The 22,882-nt window shown below is 58.7% G+C and overlaps 1 protein-coding gene across 1 annotated transcript in view; it reads left to right on the forward strand.

Annotated features, from left to right (window-relative positions):
* The window catches only part of TMEM132D (transmembrane protein 132D), a 289,311-nt gene that overhangs the window by 263,359 nt on the left and 3,070 nt on the right, over positions 1-22,882 (forward strand). The window contains exons 6-7 of the mRNA XM_058656634.1: positions 19,329-19,534; positions 21,423-21,696. Coding sequence (XP_058512617.1) covers positions 19,329-19,534; positions 21,423-21,696 — 480 coding nt within the window. The remainder of the gene's footprint in view (positions 1-19,328; positions 19,535-21,422; positions 21,697-22,882) is intronic.

Raw genomic sequence — 22,882 nt, forward strand, 5'->3', positions numbered from 1 at the left:
CTAAGGTCAGATTCATCTAATTCTGAAATCAAGTTCCAGCTCTGCTTCTTCCATGCACTGGTTCACTCCCCACATGGCTGCAGCAGACGCAGCTGAGCCAATCCAAAGCCAGGATCCAGGAACTTCTATGTCTCCCACTCAGGTGCAGGGTCCCAAAGCAAGCCCGGAGCTTTACACAGGCTGCCCACATGTCAGGGCCATCATGTCCCATGCAGGGTCCCATGTCTTGTGGGCCATCCTCTGCTGCTTCCAGGTGCATCAGCAGGGAGCGCATCACAAGTGGAACAGCCAGCACTTGACCCAGTTTCATAAAGAATTCCAGCATTGCAGGAGGCTGCTTAATCCCGTGTGTCACCATGCCAGCCTCGGTTTTCGGCATCTGACCTCCAGTACAGGTCTCGTTTAAGCTCCCAGTCACATGCTGCTCTGCAGGGAGAGCTTGGGTGACTGTAGCACTCACACCAGTGATGGGGATGGAAAGTCTCCCTTTGTGTGGAGCTGTCTCATTCTGTTGGAGTCCTCAGTCACCACTGAAATGGCAGCCGCCACTGCTGTGACTCCAGAGTGTTGGAAGCTGGATTCGGGAGTGGAGGGAAGCTGCCAGCTCCACGGCGAATCCCGAGGGGAGCTGCTTGCTTATAACTTGCAGTGTGAGACCTGCAGAGCTCCTGCAGGTCCAGCCTGAAGGGTGAGTTTGTCACTGGAAGGGCCTGTTCTGGATCTGTGGCTCTGCCATAGCACCACAGGATCGTGGAACCGCTAAACCAAACCACACATGTGTCAAGCAGAACACAGACCCTCCGTTGGGGAGCTCCACAGACTGCCAGGCCATCCCAGGACTGGGCTAATGGCCCGGGGTGAGGTTTGCAGCTGCCAATTGCAGACACACGGTACTGCGGGGATACAACCCAGCATTGACATATGGGTGCTGGTTCATGTCCCAGCTGCCCCACTTCCCATCCAGCTCCCTGCCTGTGGCCTGGGAAAGCAGAAGAGGACAGCCCAAAGCCTTGGGACCCTGCACCTGCGTGGGAGACTCAGAAGAAGCTCCTGGCTCCTGGCTCCTGGCTCCTGGCTCCTGGCTTTGAATTTGCTCAGCTCCAATTATTGCAGCCATTTGAGGAGTGAATCAGTGCATAGATCTTTTTCCCCGTATGTCCTTCTCTCTATAAAGCTGCCTTTCCAACAAAAATAAATAAATCTTTTTAAAAAATTAAATAAGTAGTTTGTGATGCAGTTTATGATGCAATGAGTGTGTCTAAGGGGAATGACCAGGCAGGGTGCCCCGCATCCCACGTGTTACTGGAACTTGTGGACTCTTCCCCTTGGATTGTCTGGAGGAGCAGATGGGCGTGGGCCGTGGGGGTGCCGTCATGTGCGCGGCTGGCGTGGGCTGTGGTGCTGCCGTCATGTGCACGGCTGGCGTGGGCCGTGGGGGTGCCGTCATGTGCGTGGCTGGCGTGGGCCCATCCCCACCCAGCAGTCACCTGTGTCTGTCCTGCGACTGCTGACATAGGCTTTGGGCACCACGTGACCTGCTGACACCACTTCCTGTGCAGTGGGCTTTGCTTTGCACGCACGCCTCAGCCACTGCCCTCCAGGTCCATGGTCTGTCTTTACTTCTGACCAGTCCTACCTAAATCTACTGCCCTGCCCAGTTCCACTTCCCCCGCCAAGCTGAGCCATGCTGGCCCCCCTAGCATGGGCATGCCTTGCTACCCTCCACCCCACCCCACCCCACCCCAGCACCATCAAGCAACCTAGCAAATAATGTAATAGCTGTGTAGAAAAAAGCAATGCAATTAGATATGTCATAACTTAAAATATAAGATTAATTATGATTATCCAAGAAACCGCATATGTCCCTAATAATCATTACAAGTTTAGAATGATATAGTCATTACATACACCAGATGGTCTGGGGTTTTAGTTTCTGCTAACATTCCATTATCAGCATAGAATTAATATCATTTAATGTATTTTTATAAAACTTGCATATTTAATTTGCATTTGTTAAGTTTGCCATGTGTTGATATTGTATTCCCAATTCATAAAAGTAAGCCAGCAGCTTAACACAGGTGAGCTGGAGTGTAAAGCCTAATGGCTAAGACGGTGACATCAGGCCTACGGCTAGACAGGTGGTGTCAGCGTGAAGAGTGAGCACATCCCCAGGCCCGGCGGCACTGCAGGGCCTGGCAGCCAGCACATCCCGGGCCCGGCGGCATCAGCCAGCACACCCCCAGGCCCGGTGGCATCATGGGGCCTGGCAGCCAGCACATCCCAGGCCCGGCGGCATCAGCCAGCACACCCCCAGGCCCGGTGGCATCATGGGGCCTGGCAGCCAGCACATCCCAGGCCCGGCGGCATCGCGGGGCCTGGCAGCCAGCACATCCCGGGCCTGGTGGCATCGCGGGGCCAGGGAGCCAGCCAACGTGTCTGTCCGACCTGAAAAAGGAGAAGGGCAGTTGATCCCTGAGACCTGGACTGCATTAACCTGACCAAAAGTGACATCTGTGACATTTCAGAGTATCTGTGGAATAAACCACAGGGAGCTAAATCATGATTTTATTCCAAGCAAGGACTGTGGTTAAAGGTGAAGAAGGCAGAACTACATAGTCACCCTCCACGATAAGTGTGCTACTTCCTTGTAGCGTGGACAAGTGTGGACTGTGCCCTCAGGAACAAGCTTGCCACGCCAGGGGCACAGCAGTGCATGGCATACCAGAGCGCGGGTGTGGCGTGCCACAGGCGAGGCCCTGGGTCATGGTGGTCTGTACAGGGCAGTTGCGTGCACCGTGCATTCTTGCAGATGCCTAGTTCTGTAGAAGTAAGGGGTTGGGGGTGTGTGTGTGCTCTCATCAAGACTGTCACACAGGCATGGAGGAGGGATGCTTGGTGGCTTTAGACCCGACTCCCTCTGTGTGGCCGGAGCCTGGCCTCCCATGGTGACTCTGTGATGCCGGACGGGTGCCTAGAGGATCAAAGCCAGACCAAGCTGCGTCTTTCTGGCAGGTGTGTGGAGTGGGCAGCCAAGCACAGTTCTTGGAGAGGAGCTGGCATCCCGACGCGCGGGCTCTGAAAACAGCTCAGAACTCCAGAGCTGCTGGGCCAGCCAATGCCAACTGCATCTCCAGCAAGGCAGGAAGCTCCGGTTTCAAAGGACAAGGAAAGGAACCACAGGAAGGATGAGAAAGACGGCTCAGGGTGCTGGCCATCTGTTTTTGAGACAGATATAGATGTAGCGGGCAACTCTCACACACAGCACGGTCCTTGGTAGTAACAGAGCATCAGCATTGCTGTAGATGTGCTAGGAACGCATGCTTGGGCACACTCCAGAGACACCCAGTAAGAACTCTGGGGTGCCAGATGAGTGGGGTCGGTCCACTACACAGCCCCGGTGTCTTGCTCACATCGCAGTGGGAGACGATGAGACAGCATTGATTAAATTAATGAGGGGATCAGCGTCACCTCATCCTCCTTCCCAGATATGAATCGTGCTGCTTGGAAAACTGAAGTGCATTTTTCCTGGTTTCTGAAACCGTGGATGGTGGCAGCTGACTTCACAGCAAGCAGCACCCAACGGCCTTGGCTTCTGGTTCCTTGGTGGCTCCCGCATCTGTCATGCCCCATCTTCCCCTCAAGCTCATCCCCACCGAGCCCCTCCCCCCCTTCAGACCCCCGGAACACTTCACAATGCAGTCTGTGCGCCATCATCGACCCTTCCTGTCCATATCCGTGAAGATCTTGACAATGAAAGTGTGGCCAAGAAGCGAATGCATGTTCTGAATGCCCTAGCCTGGCCCGGACTGGTCAGAGGCCTGGGCTCTGCTCACCTCCTGACGTCTCCACCCTCCTCCGTTGATGGCCTTTCCAGGGTCACCGATACACAACCAGGACGTGAATTCTGGCTGATGTGAGAGCTGCGGTCAGCAGGACCCAGAAACGGGTGGAGGCCACACCCAGAGCCGTGCTGGCAAAGCCCACCTGAGGCCCCTGCCTCTGGCCTGGCCTCCATTCCCTCCACCACCTCTGACTTGGGCCCCTGCAAAGTACTTGCTTGCTTCTCGGGGCAATGTTGTCTGTGAGCCAAGAGCACAGCGCACCGCTGGTAACTAGCGGTGAGCCCTTCAGGAGAGCTCAGAGCGCTGCAGGCAGAAACAATGGGTGGGTGCAGCCCGGCCTCCACTTTGATAGCACGACCTTGGCTGCACTGACGTTTCACGGCGACCCAACGGCGACCTGACCTCATGATGCACGTGGCCAAACCCACAGAGCACTCACTTCCTGGGCAGCATCTCTAATGGCATTCACAAGATCATGTTTAAGTTCTGGGCTTGGTGAGCAGCCGCTGCACCTGTACTGTGCCTCTCCCCTTCTGGCATGCACCTGCCGCACTTGCTGGCTCCTCCCCTCCCAGCACAGGGCTGCATCCTGAGCAGGTGCCCTAGGCCAGTGACAAGGAGGCAGCAGGGCAGCCTGCCCAGTCCCAATGCAGAGTGCGCTGGAGAAGGACAAGCCGGAGGGCAGGCCAGTGCCAGCCTGCCAGGCATTCCGCAACGGCATTGCAGAGTCAGGAGGGAACCACGTCCAGGAGCATGGTTCATTCCCCAGGGAGCTCCTGAGTCACTTCCAGCAGCCCTAGACCCTATCCTCCTGGGATGGTCACTGTGGCGCCCCACGCCCCCACGCTCTGCTGCCCACAGACCCCACGCTCTGCTGCCCACAGACCCCACGCTCTGCCCTCCACCGACCCCCACGCTCTGCTGCCCACAGACCCCACGCTCTGCCCTCCACACTCCCCCATGCTCTGCCAGCCCGTCTGCTGCGCCCACACTCTGCCCTCCACACACCACCATGCTGCCTCCTTCCCTGCCTTTGGCAGCTTCTCCTCCCCATGTCACCTGCAGCCCAAAAGCATCAAGTGGGAAATTGTGGAAAGAATGTGCTGTGGCTGTTCCGTTTGATTGTTATGGCCACTACCGTCTCACCGTGTTATCTGTGGGCCAGGCCTTTCTCACAGTGCTGGTACATCGAGCCAATCCCATACGAAGTGTGCTCCAGACCAAGCTATTTGCTCCCACTCCAATCCCACACAGCATGAGTCAACAGCTTCCGGGTCATCATGTGGCATACAGCACCAGAACCAAGCCTGAATGCAGAGCCTGTGACACGGCACAGAATCACCAACCCCAATGTGGGCAACAGCCTGGCACACCCGGGGTCTGGAACTCCACCTACCCAGGGCCACCGCCGCTGCCTAGAGCCCCACCCCACACAGCCTCACAGCCACACCAGGGTGTGTGACCCAGGGCCACCGCTGCTGCCTACAGCCCCACCCCACACAGCCTCACAGCCACACCAGGGTGTGTGACCCAGGCCACCGCTGCTGCCTACAGCCCCACCCCACACAGCCTCACAGCCATACCAGGGTGCGTGTGTGGCAGCAGTGCCTAGTCCCACTCAGGACAGTCACTCAGTTAGCTGCACATACCAGCACCTACATTTGCTGTGACTGCATCTCACCCTCCGTGAGTGACATCCTGATAAACAGACAAGAAGGCCAGCACACCTTGAAAATGCACATTTATCTCCGACACTAAACGCCGCTAAGAGAGCTGTGTTAGCTATAGTGAACATCAAGAATGGATATTTTTTAATTTCTGCAGGAGTGAATTCTAAATGCTCCCCACAGAGAGAGAAAAGGAGAGAGAGAGGCACATGAGATAATGAATGTTAATTATCCGGTTTAATCATTCTTAAATGCACTTATTTATCAAAACATTGCATTGTATCTGTAAATGTATACAATTACCTTATATTTCAAAATTGCCAAAGACAAGGTTTTAAATTTTGTCAACACAAAGAAATGATAATTCTGTGAGGTGATGGACTTGTTCATTTGCTTGATTCAATCATTGCACGATGTGACTAGAGACCACAACATCATATTTTACTGAGTGCTCAGCATAGTGTGTGCAATTATTTATTAATCAAAATTCCAGAGAAGAGAAAATTACAAATACTATGATACAGGTGTGTGGAGAAGACGGCAAGCCGCCGGGAACTGCTCAGTCAGGCAGGGACGGCCTGGGGTGGCCTGAGCCCTGCAGAAGGCAGTGGGTCAGGGACAGAAGCCTGCCTCCCCGGAGGCCCTGTCCCCTGGCAGCTGGCCCAGCTGTGTGTGGCCACTGCCCACACTGTGCTCGTCGCTTCTCAGTAAAGTCACCCCGCATGACAGTGACTGAGGCCGCTGACACCTCCCAACGTACACACACATGTATGCCTGCACACAGCCCCACGCAGTGCATACACACACGCCTGCACACAGCCCCACGCAGTGCATACACACACGCCTGCACACAGCCCCACGCAGTGCACACACACACACACGCCTGCACACAGCCCCACGCAGTGCACACACACACCTGCACACAGCCCCACGCAGTGCACACACACACACACACCTGCACACAGCCCCACGCAGTGCACACACACACACACGCCTGCACACAGCCCCATGCAGTGCACACACACACCTGCACACAGCCCCACGCAGTGCACACACACACCTGCACACAGCCCCACGCAGTGCACACACACACACACGCCTGCACACAGCCCCACTCAGTGCACACACACACACACCTGCACACAGCCCCACGCAGTGCACACACACACACACCTGCACACAGCCCCACACAGTGCATACACACACGCCTGCACACAGCCCCACGCAGTGCACACACACACACACACGCCTGCACACAGCCCCACGCAGTGCACACACACACACACACGCCTGCACACAGCCCCACGCAGTGCACACACACACACACACGCCTGCACACAGCCCCACGCAGTGCACACACACACGCCTGCACACAGCCCCACGCTGTGCACACACACGCCTGCACACAGCCCCACGCAGTGCACACACACACACACGCCTGCACACAGCCCCACGCTGTGCACACACACACACACACACCTGCACACAGCCCCACGCAGTGCACACACACACCTGCACACAGCCCCACGCAGTGCACACACACACACGCCTGCACACAGCCCCACGCAGTGCACACACACACACGCCTGCACACAGCCCCACGCTGTGCACACACACACACACGCCTGCACACAGCCCCACGCAGTGCACACACACACACACACCTGCACACAGCCCCACGCAGTGCACACACACACACGCCTGCACACAGCCCCACGCAGTGCACACACACACACACACAGCCCCACGCAGTGCACACACACACACACGCCTGCACACAGCCCCACGCAGTGCACACACACGCCTGCACACAGCCCCACGCAGTGCACACACACACACCTGCACACAGCCCCACGCAGTGCACACACACACACATGCCTGCACACAGCCCCACGCAGTGCACACACACACACGCCTGCACACAGCCCCACGCAGTGCACACACACACCTGCACACAGCCCCACGCTGTGCACACACACACATGCCTGCACACAGCCCCACGCAGTGCACACACACACCTGCACACAGCCCCACGCAGTGCACACACACACACGCCTGCACACAGCCCCACGCAGTGCACACACACACACGCCTGCACACAGCCCCACGCAGTGCACACACACACACCTGCACACAGCCCCACGCAGTGCACACACACACACACACACACCTGCACACAGCCCCACGCAGTGCATACACACACACACCTGCACACAGCCCCACGCAGTGCACACACACACACACGCCTGCACACAGCCCCACGCAGTGCACACACACGCCTGCACACAGCCCCACGCTGTGCACACACACGCCTGCACACAGCCCCACGCAGTGCACACACACACACACACCTGCACACAGCCCCACGCAGTGCACACACACACGCCTGCACACAGCCCCACGCAGTGCACACACACGCCTGCACATGCATTCACACACCTCACATAGGCTCACTCTCACACATGAATGCTCACATACACCCACACACATATCTACTCACTCATTCATGTGTGTACTCACACAGTCACACTTCTTCACACATGTACTCACGTGTACTTCCCTAACATACACGTGTGCAGCAGTCACATCCACACACAAGTACACACACTTTCACACACACCTGCACACAGCCTCGTGCAGTGCACACTCATGTTCACACACTCACAATCCTTTCTCAGCAGTCTGCAGTTCTGCACTGACCCGGGGCATCAGGCAGAGCCTCGCTCTCCCCCACCCGCAGCCTCGCTCTCCCCCCACCTGCACACAACCTCGCTCTCCCCCCACCCGCAGCCTCGCTCTCCCCCACCCGCAGCCTCGCTCTCCCCCCACCCGCAGCCTCGCTCTCCCCCCACCCGCAGCCTCGCTCTCCCCACCCGCAGCCTCGCTCTCCCCCACCCGCAGCCTCGCTCTCCCCCCACCCGCAGCCTCGCTCTCTCCACCCACAGCCTCGCTCTCCCCCACCTGCAGTCGGCTACACTCAGGCTCACCTGTCAGTTGAGGTGCAGTGTCCCCACTCCCTCAGGCTTCCTGTAACCTTTTCCCAGCTGGGGACAGAAAGGGGTGACCTGGGGCTTGCACAGACGAAGTTGGGCAGCTTGGAGCATGGAGCGGGGAGTCGGGGGGGGGGGGTGACAGCCAAGTCTGTGAGTAGCCGCTTGTTCTAGAAAGAAGAGGGGGCTGGAGGCCTGGCGGAGGTGCTCCAGCCTCCAGGTGATGGATGGCGGCTGTGTGAGGAGAGCCTGTTTGTCGGGTTATTTTGCTGGTGCTTTTATCACCAGGTCAACAGCCAGGAAGCTGCAGTTTTCTTGCAGTGCCCCTTTCCCTTTAACTGTAAATATGCCGGAGTCCGCTTTGTATGCCAGGCAGAGGTTACACGTTGGAGGTCCTTGGGGCATGATTAACCACAGTACATGTTGCTTTCGGCCTGTAAAGATTTTGGGTAGTGGCCAGCGCTTAGGATCTGATGCCACTACACTCACATTTGCATTGCAAAGGGCAAATAGGGTGGGTGTCTGGCAGCAAGGTGATGATTCAACAGTGCGTTCCCCACTGAGCCTCAGAGGGCACCTCCTGAGACACATCTGGTTCATGTTGGGCCATGTGTGACCCCAAAAACAAAAGTAAACTTTTAAGGGAAATTTAGGAGCTTTCATACCCTTAGCTAAAAGGTGTTTTGTCTGTGCTTAGGGCTCAGTTTCGACCCTCTGTGACTCAAAGTGACCAAATACTTGCAGTAAAATCTAGCTATGGCAACAGACGCCAAACCAAGGTCACTGCTGGTGACAGATGTTGGTGATGGCGGGGAAAGTGAAGCTAATGATGTCATGACAGTAACAATGATGGTGGTGACGGTAGTGATGTCATAAAAGGTGGTGATGATGTCGTAAAGATGATGAGGGTGGAGTGGTGACATCATAAAATGATGATGTCATAAATGTGGTGATGTCATAAAGGCAGTGATGTCATAAAGGTGATGCTGATGGTGTCATAAAGGTGGTGAAGGTGATGGTGTGATGATGTCATGAAGGAGTTGATGTCATACAGGGAGTGATGATGGTGATGATGCTGTTGATGGATGTGACCGTGGTTGGTGCTGGTGATGGTGACCAAGGTGACGGCCTTTCAAACTTGCAAAGCAAATACAGCACGTGCTCTCTGTTGGAACCTGCTCTTCATGGGGATTTAAGGATTACAGTGAGTTCCTGGGGCCTGACAACTTTTGCTCCCGGTGTGGGACTGAGCACACGACAGTGCTCACCTGGAGTCTTGCTCATGCACTGCCGGCCCCTCTGCTTGAGCTGGGCAAGCCTGCAGCCCACGGTCCCCGCTGAGCCCTGGCTCTGCCCTCACGGGTGCTGGGCAAGCCTGCAGCCATGGTCCCCGCTGAGCCCTGGCTCTGCCCTCACGGATGCTAGGCAAGCCTGCAGCCCATGGTCCCCGCTGAGCCCTGGCTCTGCCCTCACAGGTGCCCCTCCTGCACCTTGTCTGAGGGGAAGGCCCCTCGCTGTCCTGCAGGGCCTGCCCAGCCCCTGGTGCCCAGCCCCTGGATTACAGGGCACTGCCTGAGCACTGATGGAAGTGGGCAGGTGCCACCCGAGATGCCTACACCCCCGATCAAAACTGGATTCAAATTCCAGCCCCACTTCTGCTCCAACTTCCTGCTGGCGTGCATTCTGGGAGATGGGAGGTGCTGCTGCAGGCCCTGCCACTCACAGCTAACACTTGGATTCAGTTCTCAGACCCTGTTTGGCTTCAGCTAGGCTGAGCCCTGGGTGAGGCAGGCTTTCGGGAGTAAACCAGCAGACAGATTTTTCATCCTAGCCTTGAAATAAAGCTAGTTAAACAACAAGTTAACCCACTGCTTAAACAACATCTGCATCTTTACTGAGTAACAATTCAAGTCCCAGCTGCTATGCCTCAAAGCCAGCTTGTGCAAATACACCCTGGGAGGCAGCAGAGGACGATCCAGGTGCCTGGACGCCTGCGCACACGTGGGAACCCCGGCTGCGACAGGCAGGTGGAAGGTGAGCCAAGGGAAGGAAGATCAATGAGTCGATCTATAGCTATCTATCTATTATCCTTTATCTATTATCTATCCGGCCATCTTCCCACCTCTCCAGTACATGAAAGCTAGAATAAACGCTTAAAAAGACAAGTTCATTTAGTACAAAAATGCTGAAGTCACATGTGTAAAGTTCATGACACCCAATTCCCGTGGGCATTTGCAAGGTCTGCCCATTTCAGTGGCTCCGGCTGGTGGGTCCCAGAAGCGGGTAGAGGTCTGGCTTCTGCGAACTTGAAGCTGCTGGCTGTTGGCTGGATCCCTGGTCTGAGAAAAACAGCATGGATATCTCTGCACAGAAGTGCCAAGCGGCACACTGATGACAGATGCCTGGGAGCCTGCACCTAGCCCTGGCCAGAGGGCCAAGGTTTGCACCGCAGCCCTGCTGCCTTGGGGCCCCTCGCCCTGGGAGGTGGCAGATGGTAGCCCAGGGCCCTGGGTCCCTGCCACCCACACAGGAAGCACAGATTCATTTCCTGACTCTTGGTTTGGCCTGGCCTGATGTGAGCTCTTGAGCTGTCGGAAGCCTTGAGGGAGTGGACCAGCAAACGGGAGCGGACCAGCAAACAGGAGCCATCTCTCTCTCTCATAAAATAGACATGTAACAGGAAGGGAAATCAACTAAAGTTGCAGGCTGTAAAGATCTGGAAAACACTGCCCACATCACACACGTCCCGTCTCCCTCAGCATCTGCCTGACCCACATCACACACGTCCCGTCTCCCTCAGCATCTGCCTGACCCACATCACACACGTCCCGTCTCCCTCAGCATCTGCCTGACCCACCTTCTTGTGCACTGAAAGGCCATGCCTTCTTTGAAAATCATGACAGAGATCTCATTCAGTGTTATTTACTGTGAGCATAGAGTTACTCCAATCTTTATTTGAGCATTGAGAATCACCATTTATTGCCTGGCATTCCCCATTTCTGCCTGTAGGTCAGCCTTCACTACCTCCCGGCCCCGCCGTATTGGTGCCCCCTAATGAGTACAGGCCTTGGTGTGTGCGGGGAGGGGGGCGGGGGGATGTGGGGAGCGTGGGAGCATGGGGGCCGTGGGAGCGTGGGGAATGTGGGGGGCATGGGGGTGTGGGAGCATGGGGGGCGTGGGGGCGTGGGGGGACGTGGGGAGCGTGGGGGCATGGGGGGCGTGTCTCACTTGTCGCCTGTGCAGAGGTTGGGGCTTTGTGAAGGTGTCACTGGATTATGCAACAGACGCCTGTGAAGCACCTGTTACAAACAGAGCCTGTAGACACCACAGCAACAAACAAGGCCGCCATCCCCCTCCGCGCCCCGCAGGAACCTGCAGTTACGAAGCCTTGCAGGACCCTGCAGGTCCTGGTGGTGGTGAGGTCCCCTTGGACGTTCCCAGCAAGCTCTGAATGCACTTCTAGCATTTTCCTTCTCCTGCGGCACCCACTTCACTTCTTGCTCCCCCGCAGCGTCTGCCCTGTCTGGGGTGTGTGTGAGCACACACAGTATGCTCAGACACGAGGGCTGCATTGAGCACAGCAGTGACGCAGCGACTGCTGGAGGACAGTCAGCATGTGGCTCAGGTGCTGCCATCCCACGGAGGACACGCGTGCACCAGAGCCGCTAGACGCAGGGGTTGCCATACGCAGTCACGGCTGTGCCGTGCAGGACCACGGTCGGGTAAGCCGGGCCAGACACTGTCTTCCAGGAACCTGGATCCCCACCCCTTCCCTGCGCGCCCCATCCCTGCCCCCAGTTCCTAAAACCCACGTAGAAGGCTCCATCTGGACTCCCTGTCCTTGACGTAGCCCTGGGGCAGCATTGACAGCACCGCGCTGGACGGAACCCGTGGATGGCTCACAGCAGCTGCTCGGCAGCCCCCCAGGCCAAGCGGCCACAGGGAGCCCCCACAGCTGAGCAACGCACAGCAACCCCCACGGCCGGGCGACGCAGAGCAGCCCTCACACCAATGCAACGCACGGGGAGCCCCCCACAGCCGAGCGATGCAGACACCCCCACACCCAAGCCACCTGCAGGGAGTCCCCACAGCAGAGGGAGCTCCCACCTCTGCTTCGCAGCTCGCTGTGAAGCCATCTCCTCTGGGCTGCTCTGCCCACTGCCCCCCAACCACAAGCTAGGATACACCTGCCTCCTTCCCAAGTAGCTTGTGTTACGTGCAGAGTGCTAACTAGTTCACTCCCTGCGCCGAGGCCGCCTGCCTGCCTGCCTTTAGCTGCAGCCTTGATTCTCCTGCCCCGTAAGCGAACCTGCACGCCAGCCCAGGGCTCAGCGCAGTGTCCGGGACCACGGCGCTGCCTCCCACGGCTGCCTCAGCCCTTAGGGTCACATTCTTTATTTTATTGCTTAGTTTTTTCTCTTGGAATAATTTTAACGCAAAAGTTGTAAAAAAAAAAATAATAATAAATGCTACAGCAATGACTGTGCTGTAAGATGAGAAATAAGTTGTTAAAATAGAACAGAAAATGCATGCACGTTCTTCTCCTGGCCGCAGCAGACTCCAGCAGCTCGCTTGGCCCCAGCCTGAACGGCCAGGAGCTCGCTTGGCCCCAGCCTGAACGGCCAGGAGCTCGCTTGGCCCCAGCCTGAACGGCCAGGAGCTCGCTTGGCCCCAGCCTGAACGGCCAGGAGCTCGCTTGGCCCCAGCCTGAACGGCCAGGAGCTCGCTTGGCCCCAGCCTGAACGGCCAGGAGCTCGCTTGGCCCCAGCCTGAACGGCCAGGAGCTCGCTTGGCCCCTGGGGCCTGAACGGCCAGGAGCTCGCTTGGCCCCTGGGGCCTGAACGGCCAGGAGCTCGCTTGGCCCCTGGGGCCTGAACGGCCAGGAGCTCGCTTGGCCCCTGGGGCCTGAACGGCCAGGAGCTCGCTTGGCCCCTGGGGCCTGAACGGCCAGGAGCTCGCTTGGCCCCAGCCTGAACAGCCAGGAGCTCGCTTGGCCCCTGGAGCCTGAATGGCCAGGACCTCGCTTGGCCCCTGGAGCCTGAATGGCCAGGACCTCGCTTGGCCCCTGGAGCCTGAATGGCCAGGACCTCGCTTGGCCCCTGGGGCCTGAATGGCCAGGAGCTCGCTTGGCCCCTGGGGCCTGAACGGCCAGGAGCTCGCTTGGCCCCTGGGGCCTGAACGGCCAGCAGCTCGCTTGGCCCCAGCCTGAATGGCCAGGAGCTCGCTTGGCCCCTGGGGCCTGAACGGCCAGGACCTCGCTTGGCCCCTGGAGCCTGAATGGCCAGGACCTCGCTTGGCCCCTGGAGCCTGAATGGCCAGGACCTCGCTTGGCCCCTGGGGCCTGAATCAGGCAAGTCATCACTTCTGCTTCCGCTCTCAGCAGCAGCACCCAGACGGACAGGCTCGATGAAACGGTAACTGACCAGGTGGCTGCCAGGCAGAGGCCTCCCAAGCACGGGTCACCACCCAGTGTGGCATTCCTGGCCTGGACGCTGGACGCTGGCGAAATGGGGCCATCCCTACTGCCTGGCACTGGAGACATAGTGGGAGATGAGAGGACACTCTACCCTCGAGGCCCTTGTGGGGTGCATGTGGTGAGACCCCGTGCCCTGGCCGCAGGGAGGCCACCCTGCAGCAGCTCCAGCTTCCAGCACAGGAGAGATCCCCAGGTGGCCTGCATCCCCTACGTTTGGAGGCAAGTGGGTACCCATTTCCTGCAAGCCTACTGTCGCTGTGGGAGTGCGGCTTTGATGCTGGAACCTCAGACATCAGAAAGCTGGCACTGCCCGAGAGGGTGTTAAACACTCACTAAGTGCATTGGCCAAACGCTGCCCAGGGCTGCTGGGAAGTGGGCCGCCAGGTTTAACAGAAATGTTCGCTTCTGCGTCTGTGTGTGCACAGCTGCTCCCCCAACCCCTACGATGCAAAGGAGACGGTCCACGCGGGGTCCTAGTGGGGAACTGGCAGCCAGGCAGCCATGGGGGGTGGGGCCAGCTTCCTGGCACCTGCTGCCCTCAGTTCATCTGGAGCCAGAACCAACTTCCTGTCTTGGTGGCCAATAATAACAACAACAATAATTAGCAGTGGCAAAGAAAATCTCAACACGGTGTTCAGACTTGGCAAGCAGAGCTCAGGCCTTCACCGAATCAAACCTTTGTGACTAGACTACTTGACAAATGCTCAGGCCTTGCTTTCCTGCCAAGCAGAGTCCAGGGTGGGGCCCAGGCCTCTGTGGGCGGTTCTGCAGGGATGAGCTAATCAAGCTGTGAGCAGAGCTCCCGGCAGGCGCTGCCCAGCAGCAGCGAAGCCTGCTCCGACCTGGGTGCACTGTCCATTCCTGCCTCTCTCCCCTGGGTCAGGGTCAGAGAGCTCAGAATGGTGCCCGAGACCCCGGGGACTGCAGCAGACGCTAGCTTGGCTGGAGCCCGTGCCGCCATTGTGTTACTTGCCGGGACCCGTGGTCCCAGCAGGGTCCACTCCCTGGGCCACACACTCCATGGTAGTGCAGGCCCTGCTCACTGCCCCACTCCTCAACATCCCTCTCCCTCCTTCCCCGGGCCTCTGGAAGGCCCTGGTCTCCCTGCTGTCTGCACAGCTTGCTTGTCTCAAAGCACTGTGCACAGAGCGTGGCCCTTTGGACCAGGGCCTTTCACACAACCAAATGTACTGCAGGTTCCCAAGTGTATACTCATAGCATGCTTTCAGCTCACTTTTTCCAAAATTTCTGGTTATTTACTTGAGAAAATAGAACCCCTGTCCACTGGTTTGTTCACATGCCTGCAGTGACCAGACCAGGCCATGCTGAAGCCAGGAGCTGCTCAGTCAGGCGTCCCACGTGGGCACAGAGGCCAAGCGCTCCGTCATCCTCCACTGCCTGCCCGGGCATGTTGCAGGCAGCTGGGTAAGGGTTAACTTAGGGTGAGATGAGGGTCGGATGAGGGTTAGGTGAGGGTTCAGTGAGGGTTGGATGAGGGTTAGGTGAGGGTTAGGTGAGGGTTAGGTGAGGGTTAGATGAGGGTTAGGTTAGGGTTAGATGAGGGCTAGGTTAGGGTTAGGTCAGGGTTAGGTCAGAGTTAGGTTAAGCTTAGATGAGGGTTAGATGAGGGCTAGGTGAGGGTTAGGTTAGGGTTAGGTCAGGGTTAGGTCAGGGTTAGGTTAGGGTTAGATGAGGGTTAGATGAGGGTTAGATGAGGGCTTTAGGGGGAAACCCGTGGTGGAATGCTGAGGCTTCGCAGGAACAAGGCCCCTAAGGACACATCCAGCTCCCATGTCCCTCATGCTGGGATGCCCAGTCCCACCTTGGGCCTCTGGCAGTGCCAGCCATCACATGCAGTCCCTTAGCTCCGACAAATCAGCCCCTGTCCTTGGCCATTCCCCTGGCTGGAAAATGGTGCTGTCTGCCACAGCGGATGCACCAGGACCCTCATCAGCCCCACAGGTGCTGTGGGCTCCCCCGCTGTGTCGTCCAGATGCTCCAGGGGTGGAGAGGTGGATGGTGCATGGCCGCTGAGCTCTGGCAAAGCCAAAGTGACCTCCCTGCGGAGCACGCTGGGTGTCCAGGGGAGCTCGAGGAATGCGGGGGGTTACAACTCTATGGGAGGTTTCTCCCAAGTTGGCAAATCCCACCGAGCTGCCCGCAAGGCAGGTGTCAACACTGGCCCTGGCGGCTCAGGCTGCCCCTGGGGAGCTGCCACCTGGCGGGGGCCTGCTGAAGCCAGACACGTCCTCCCCTTGCAGTCCTCCCACACGCCCTCCCACACGCGTCCTCCCCTTGCAGTCCTCCCACACGCCCTCCCACACGCTTCCTCCCCTTGCAGTCCTCCCACACGCCCTCCCACACGCGTCCTCCCCTTGCAGTCCTCCCACACGCCCTCCCACACACGTCCTCCCCTTGCAGTGCTCCCACACACGCCCTCCCACACGCGTCCTCCCCTTGCAGTGCTCCCACACACGCCCTCCCACACGCGCCCTCCCCTTGCAGTCCTCCCACACGCATCCTCCCACACGCGCCTTCCCATTTCAATCCTCTCCCAGTGTTACATTAATCTTGGTAAAGCTGTGAGGAGGTAGCTCTCATTAACTCCGAATCCCACTTTAGTGTTGTCAACAGAGGATTCTTTTTAAGACTTTTTTATTTAGTTGAAGGAGTTACAGAGAGAGAAGCAGATACAACAAAGCTCTCGCCCACTGGCTCACTCACTCGATGGCCTCAATGACCAGGGCTGGGCCTGCTGAAGCTCCTTCCAGCTCTCCCACGCGGGTTCAGGGACCCGAGCACTGGGGCCATCTTCTGCTGCTTTCCCAGACAAACGGACACCCACGTGGGATGCCGGTACCACGGGTGGCAGCTGCACCTGCTGTATCATAATGCTGGCCCCATCGAGGGAGAATTCTAAGTTAAGCACTGCACAGTGGAGGAGTTACAGTAGGCCTGGCCGACCTTAGCTTAGGTCTGTGTTCTGCTTGGTTACTGCTCAGAATTGTGGCCCAGCAATTCCTGCTTTGATGCAGTCGCATCAACAATCCTTTGCTGTGTGCCAGGCAGTTCTAGCCCCCGTGGAGATGGTGCCGAGAGAGGACACTCTCTCATTGCTTCCCAGAGACTCCGGCAGGCGGCTGGTAGGCGTCAGAGCAGGGTCTAGAAGGCCTCCTGCCATCACCTGGGAGAGCCTGCTGAGCCCCAGGCTCCTGGCTTTGGCCTGGCCCAGCTCTGGAAGTGGCAGATATTTGCAGAGTGAATTGGTGGGTGGGAATGTCCTCTCTCCCTCTCTGAATAAAGAAGTAATTCAGGGAAAGTTACAGTAAAGGAAGAACAAAATTCAGCAGCTGATATCAGACAAAAAATCCCTCTTCCTGTTGTGTGTGCATGCCCAAGCATGTGTGTGCACACGCGTGTGGAGCAGGGAGAAGAGGCCTGCTCTGCAGAGGCAAGACTCGCTCCCAGCTCACTTGGAGGATGAGAAGGGGTGATGTGGGAAGTGCAGTCTGCCACATGCCTCACTCCCCTGCGCCTCCTCCTTCTTCCCCCAGGAAAAGGAGCCGTGAGGACACCCAGCCCCCGGCGCCGGGGAGGAGCCAAGGAAGCCGCTGGCAGGGAAGGGTGGTGCCTCCAACCCTGCCCGGACCACCACGTAGGCACACTGCTGGCCACAGGCCTCTGCTGCAGCACGCCTGGAAGGAGCAGTGTGGGACGCTGCCATGAAGGCAGGCGCTGAGCGTGTGTCTCCTGATGGCTGTGGAGCCCAAGTGTGCGCCTAGTAGTGGTTCTTAGCCAGGAATCACCGGCCGCTGCCCCAGGTGGCCTGGGCAGCGTCTGGGCACAGCTTCTGTGCACCTGTCACACAGCAGTGTGGGGAGGACACGACTCATGTCTCCTGGCCAAGCCCAGTGAGCCTGGGAGGACGCAGGCTGAGGCCGGGGCCCCGGTCAGCGGCAGCAGGGCTGGCTCCAAGCGGAGCTGCCTGGAGTGGCTGCTTCCTCAGGGTGCTGGGGAGACGGTGGCACAGGGTGAGGTGGCCCGTGGCCCAGCCACGTGGGGCGCGACCCTGACAGCTGGGTTCGCCCCAGTCAGCAGACCCCTAGTGGCTGTGGGGAATGGAGCCTCAGTTTTCTCATCTGAAAACAGGGCTGACGGTACCTACAGAGGTAATTCCCCTCGGCATAGGAGCTGTTGTCAGTGCACTGTTGCTGGGTGGCCGGCCTTACCGTAGCCTCCGTTCATGCTGTCACCCCCCCAGTCCACACCGGCACACCAGCACACCGCACACCAGCGCACCGGCTCCGCCTTGGGTGAGAACACAGGGCAGGCGTGCCTATAGGATGCCTGCTTCTGCCAAGTTTGCAGGAGGAAAATAAGCCAGACTTTTAATATCCCTAGCTTTAGCTCTTAAGAAAAAAAAAAAAACGAAAGTGAAAAACATCTGAACATAAAATTCACCACAAATGTTGGTGGAATTTAAATAAGATTTAAATTCTTACAGCATTTAAACGGAAAAGAAGGAAAGGGCATTACATCCACACATGCCCCCAGTGGCTGGAAGGACAAGCCCACCGAGGGCTGAAAAGGAGCCAGGGACCTTCAGACGAGGATCTTAGCAGCTGCCTGGCCGCTCAGCCTGCAGGCCAGGCCACAGTGGACGGAGCCCCGCATGCGTGCTGCCGCTCAGCCTGCAGGCCAGGCCACAGCCACAGTGGACAGAGCATGTGTGTTGCAGCCACAGGCATTGCTGGCTTCACTTAGTCGTCCTAAACAGCAGTGTGCCCGTACACACACACACACACACACACGTGCACTCACACATGCACATACAGAGATAGCTCCATCTCCTTCCAGGGTTGCAGCCTCAGGCCTTGGGCTGCATCTCAGTGCAACCTCCCTGTCTTTGCACAAGTGTCGGCTTCCCGGTCTCTGCAGGAAGAGCCCTGAGCGACAGACTGCCTCGAGAGGTGGTTTCGCAGGCCAAGCTACTTCCCTCCATGGATGGGGCATGGCCCAGGGTCACCTCCACGCTCCTAGTGGTACACATGCTTTAGTAAAAAGGCCCAGGAAGTGAAGTGCATGGAAGAGGGCCCAGCACTGGGCACAGCAGGCGGAGCTGCTGCCTGCTGTGCCGGGGTCCCCTGCCAGAGGCTCTGCTTCTGGGCCTAGCTGCCCTGCTCTGATCCCTCCCCAGGGGAGGCAGCAGCCTGTGCTCCAGGGCTTGGGTCTCTGCACCCCACATGGGAGACCTGGAAGGCATTCTTGGATCCTGGCCCTGGCCTGGCTGTGGCAAGCATTTGAGGAATGGGCCAGCTGATAAACGGTCTCCCTCTACTGTGCCTGCCCCCAGGTCTCTGACAGATGTGACTATGTCTTTGTCAACGGCAAGGAGATGAAAGGCAAGGTGGACGCAGTGGTGAACTTCACCTACCAGCACCTGAGTGGGCCGCTGCAGATGACGGTGTGGGCGCCCCGGCTGCCACTGCACATCGAGGTCTCAGACACGGAGCTCAGTCAGATCAAAGGCTGGAGAGTGCCCATTGTCTCCAACAAAAGGTGGGTGGGCCTGTCCTCGCTCCGGGGGCTCAGCAGGGCCCGGCAGGGCTTGGAGGGGCTCAGCAGGGCGCGGCAGGGCTTGGAAAGGCTCAGCAGGGCTGGTAGGGCTTGGAAGGGCTCCGCAGGGCTCCGCAGGGCTCCGCAGGGCTCAGCAGGGCTCAGCAGGGCTCCGCAGGGCGCAGCAGGGCTTGGAGGGGCTCAGCAGGGCGTGGCAGACTTGGAAGGGCTCCGCAGGGTGTGGCAGGGCAGCAGGGGCGCTCCAGGCAGCCTGGCTCTCTCAGCTGCTTTTCTCTGGGGCAGCTTCCCTGTGAGGCTCTGCACCCTGCTTCCGACCCACTGTGCAGGTACACCGCCAGCCACACACCTCACCTGGTCGCAAGTGCCCACCCCAATCCACTTGCTGCAGCCACGTGGGCAGAGCACAGGAGGGACTGACCAGGCCTCGCCATGACCTCAGCTGCAGCTGGAGTCTCTGGCATGAGCGGCCAGCCCTGCTTCAGCCACAGTGGGGCGCTGTGGGCTCTAAAGACAGGGAGCAGCTCTGCCCGAATTGGGTGGCCTCCCTGGCTGGTCCACCCGTGGCCGGCTCATCCTCAGCAGGGAGGACCGTGAAACGGGAGCTGGAAAAGCTCAGCGTCTCTCCTGAGGCCTCGTTCTCTGCACCACGAAGCTCCTGCAGGACCAGACGGGAAGTCAGTTAGGGTCCCATCCAGTGAAAATGGTCAGACCCCACGCCGTGAGTGGGGGCAGCTCCCAGGATGGGCTGAGCCCTAAGCCACGGGGGTCTCCCGTGCAGGAGGGAAGGCTGGGGCTGGCGGATGCCACAGGGGAGGAGCCACAGGGGAGGAGCCACAGGGGAGGAGCCACAGGCAAAGCCTTGCCTTGCAGTGACTCAATCCGAGGGCACACAATAGCTACTCCAGAGGCATCAGAGGGGAACAAGTACCTCCAGGGGTGGAAACGCATGCCAGGCGTTGGCAGTGGAGGGAGCACGGGGATCTGCCTTCCACACACGCCCTGCCGCACCTGCTCCTGGCACACAGCTCCCCTCACTCGTGGCCTCCACCCAGCCACTCAGCACTCACACCCACACAAGGCCTCCTCCCCTGCGCAGTTCAGTGGCTTAAAGCAAGCCCTGCGCTGTAAAGCTGCTCCAACCCCCGAGGCCACGCCCAAGGACAGCCAATAGCAGCTCAGGGTTGCTAGGGATCCGGAACCAGGTGTGGCGGGCTGGGGCTCCTGCGGTCTGGTTGTGGGGGGCTGTGGTCTCACCCGGGGGAGGTGGGCTCCACATCACTGCATTCGACAAGGCCGTTGGCAAATGGTAGCTCCTTACTGGCTGGTGGGCTGAAGGCCCTGCCCTCTCTCTGACAAACAGACCAAGGGCCTGGATCCTTGTTGGCTGTCAAACTGAGGACCCTGGCTCCCAATGGCCACTGGCCATCAGCTCAAGGGCCCTAGCTCCCCAGTGGCTGTCAGACCAAGAGCCCCAGCTCCCCCTTGCCTGTTGGTCAGAGACAACACCCAGTCTTTGACATGTGCTGTCCACAGGGGCAGCTCCCTTCATTGGAGCAGGACCCAAGAACCAAGGATGGAGAAGTCTCGGGTCACCTGATGGTGGGAGCAATAGTCCAGTCACCTCTACCGCCATCTTTTCCAGTCCAGTGAATGAAAGAGGCACAGAGGACTTCCAGGAACCAGGGCTGCCAGAAGCATGTGGCCCTCTGCCGGCCACACACACACTGACCCGCTCTGGCCAGCCGGCACCTATGCCCCACAGGCAGGCTCCGTGCTGCCTAATGTCTGCGCATGCCGGCCACTCCGTGGGGCCGAGTGCGTGGCCTGCAGCCCCAGGGGCTGGTGGCTAACTGCATTGCCTCTTTGCCAGGCCAGCTGGGGACAGCGAGGAAGAGGAAGATGAGGAGAGAAGGGGCCGGGGCTGCGCTCTCCAGTACCAGCACGCCATGGTGCGGGTCTTGACGCAGTTCGTGGCTGAGGCGGCGGGCCCTGGTGGGCAGGTGGCTCACCTGCTGGGCTCAGACTGGCAAGTGGACATCACGGAGCTCATCGGCGACTTCATGCAGGTGGAGGAGCCCAGGGTGGCCGTGCTGCGGGGAGGACAGATCCTGGTCGGCCAGGAGCTGGGGATGACCACGCTCCAGGTGAGAAGGCTCCCGTGGTCTGCAGGCTGGGCAGGCAGCGGGAAGTGTGCCAAGGTTGCTAGGTAGCCACAACAGTGTGGTGATGAGAGGGGCCACTGCGTTTCAGGGAGAAACGCGACATGCTCGGCTGTGTCTGCGCTGTCCTATGCGCAGGGACCCCAAGGCCCAAGAAGGCAGTCAGGAGGAACACGGTGGCCTGAAAGAGGCAGGTGACGGGGGCTAAGGGGGACACTCTGCCAGGCTGCTTGCCCAGGGCAGCCAGACATCTCTCTTCCCGTGGGAAGCCTTCAGACGTTCTAAGGGTCATTCGTGCTACTGTGAAGTATTACTCTGGCCCAGGAGACCATGTGCACGGGCAGACAGGAGCTGTGCCTGCCACACAGGGCCAGGTAGTGGAAGAGCTGCAGCTGCCTGGGGGCCGGCGTCTGGAGAGAAAGCCCAGAGCCTCCCTGTAGCTGAGCAGCCAAGTGCAAAGAGGGAGGCCTCCTGCCCCTGGCCAGGAGCAGGAAGTGAGCCAGGTTCCTCTGCCTTCAGCAGGGCTGAGGCTCTGCAGGATCCCTCCACTGCAGCCCCTGAGGCCGAGATGCCCCCAAGCACAGTCCTCTGGGCATGCCCAGCTCAGGCTCGCTGCCATCTGTCAGAAGTTGCACAGGCAGCCCCAGTGGTGATGGACATGTGCAGCCTTGGGTCCCCGCTGCAGGAGGCTGGCCGCTGTATCTTTCTGTGCACTGGTGTCACCATGAGCCTGAAGAGAGGCTGGGCAAGAGAATGCTGTGGGGACGGACGGAGGGACGCAGAGCATGAAATCCTGTGGGGCCATGAGGATGTGCTCGGATGCCCTGAGCCACACTGAGGAGCCAGGCTGCGGCCCTGCATCCAGCTGGAGGCAGCAGGGGATGGCTTCCCAGCCGCCGCCCCGCGCGGGCCCGATGCAGAGCCTGGCTCCTGCTGGGCCCGGCTTCACAGCCACTGGCAGAGCAGTTGTGAGCACGGAAGGTCTTTCTCCCTTCCTCCTTGCGCCCTCTCTGCTTCCCTCTCTGGAGTTCTGCCTTTCAAATAGATAAATAAACCTTGCAAACAATGGAAAAACAAGTCATTTAAGTAAAATAATTCCAAGGGAAATGCACAGTAAGCAATGGTAGGACTGGCTGGTGCTGTGCAGGAAGCGTGTAGCTTGCTCTGAAAT

This window comes from Ochotona princeps, chromosome 29 (genome assembly GCF_030435755.1).
Source record: "Ochotona princeps isolate mOchPri1 chromosome 29, mOchPri1.hap1, whole genome shotgun sequence".
NCBI lineage: Eukaryota > Metazoa > Chordata > Mammalia > Lagomorpha > Ochotonidae > Ochotona > Ochotona princeps.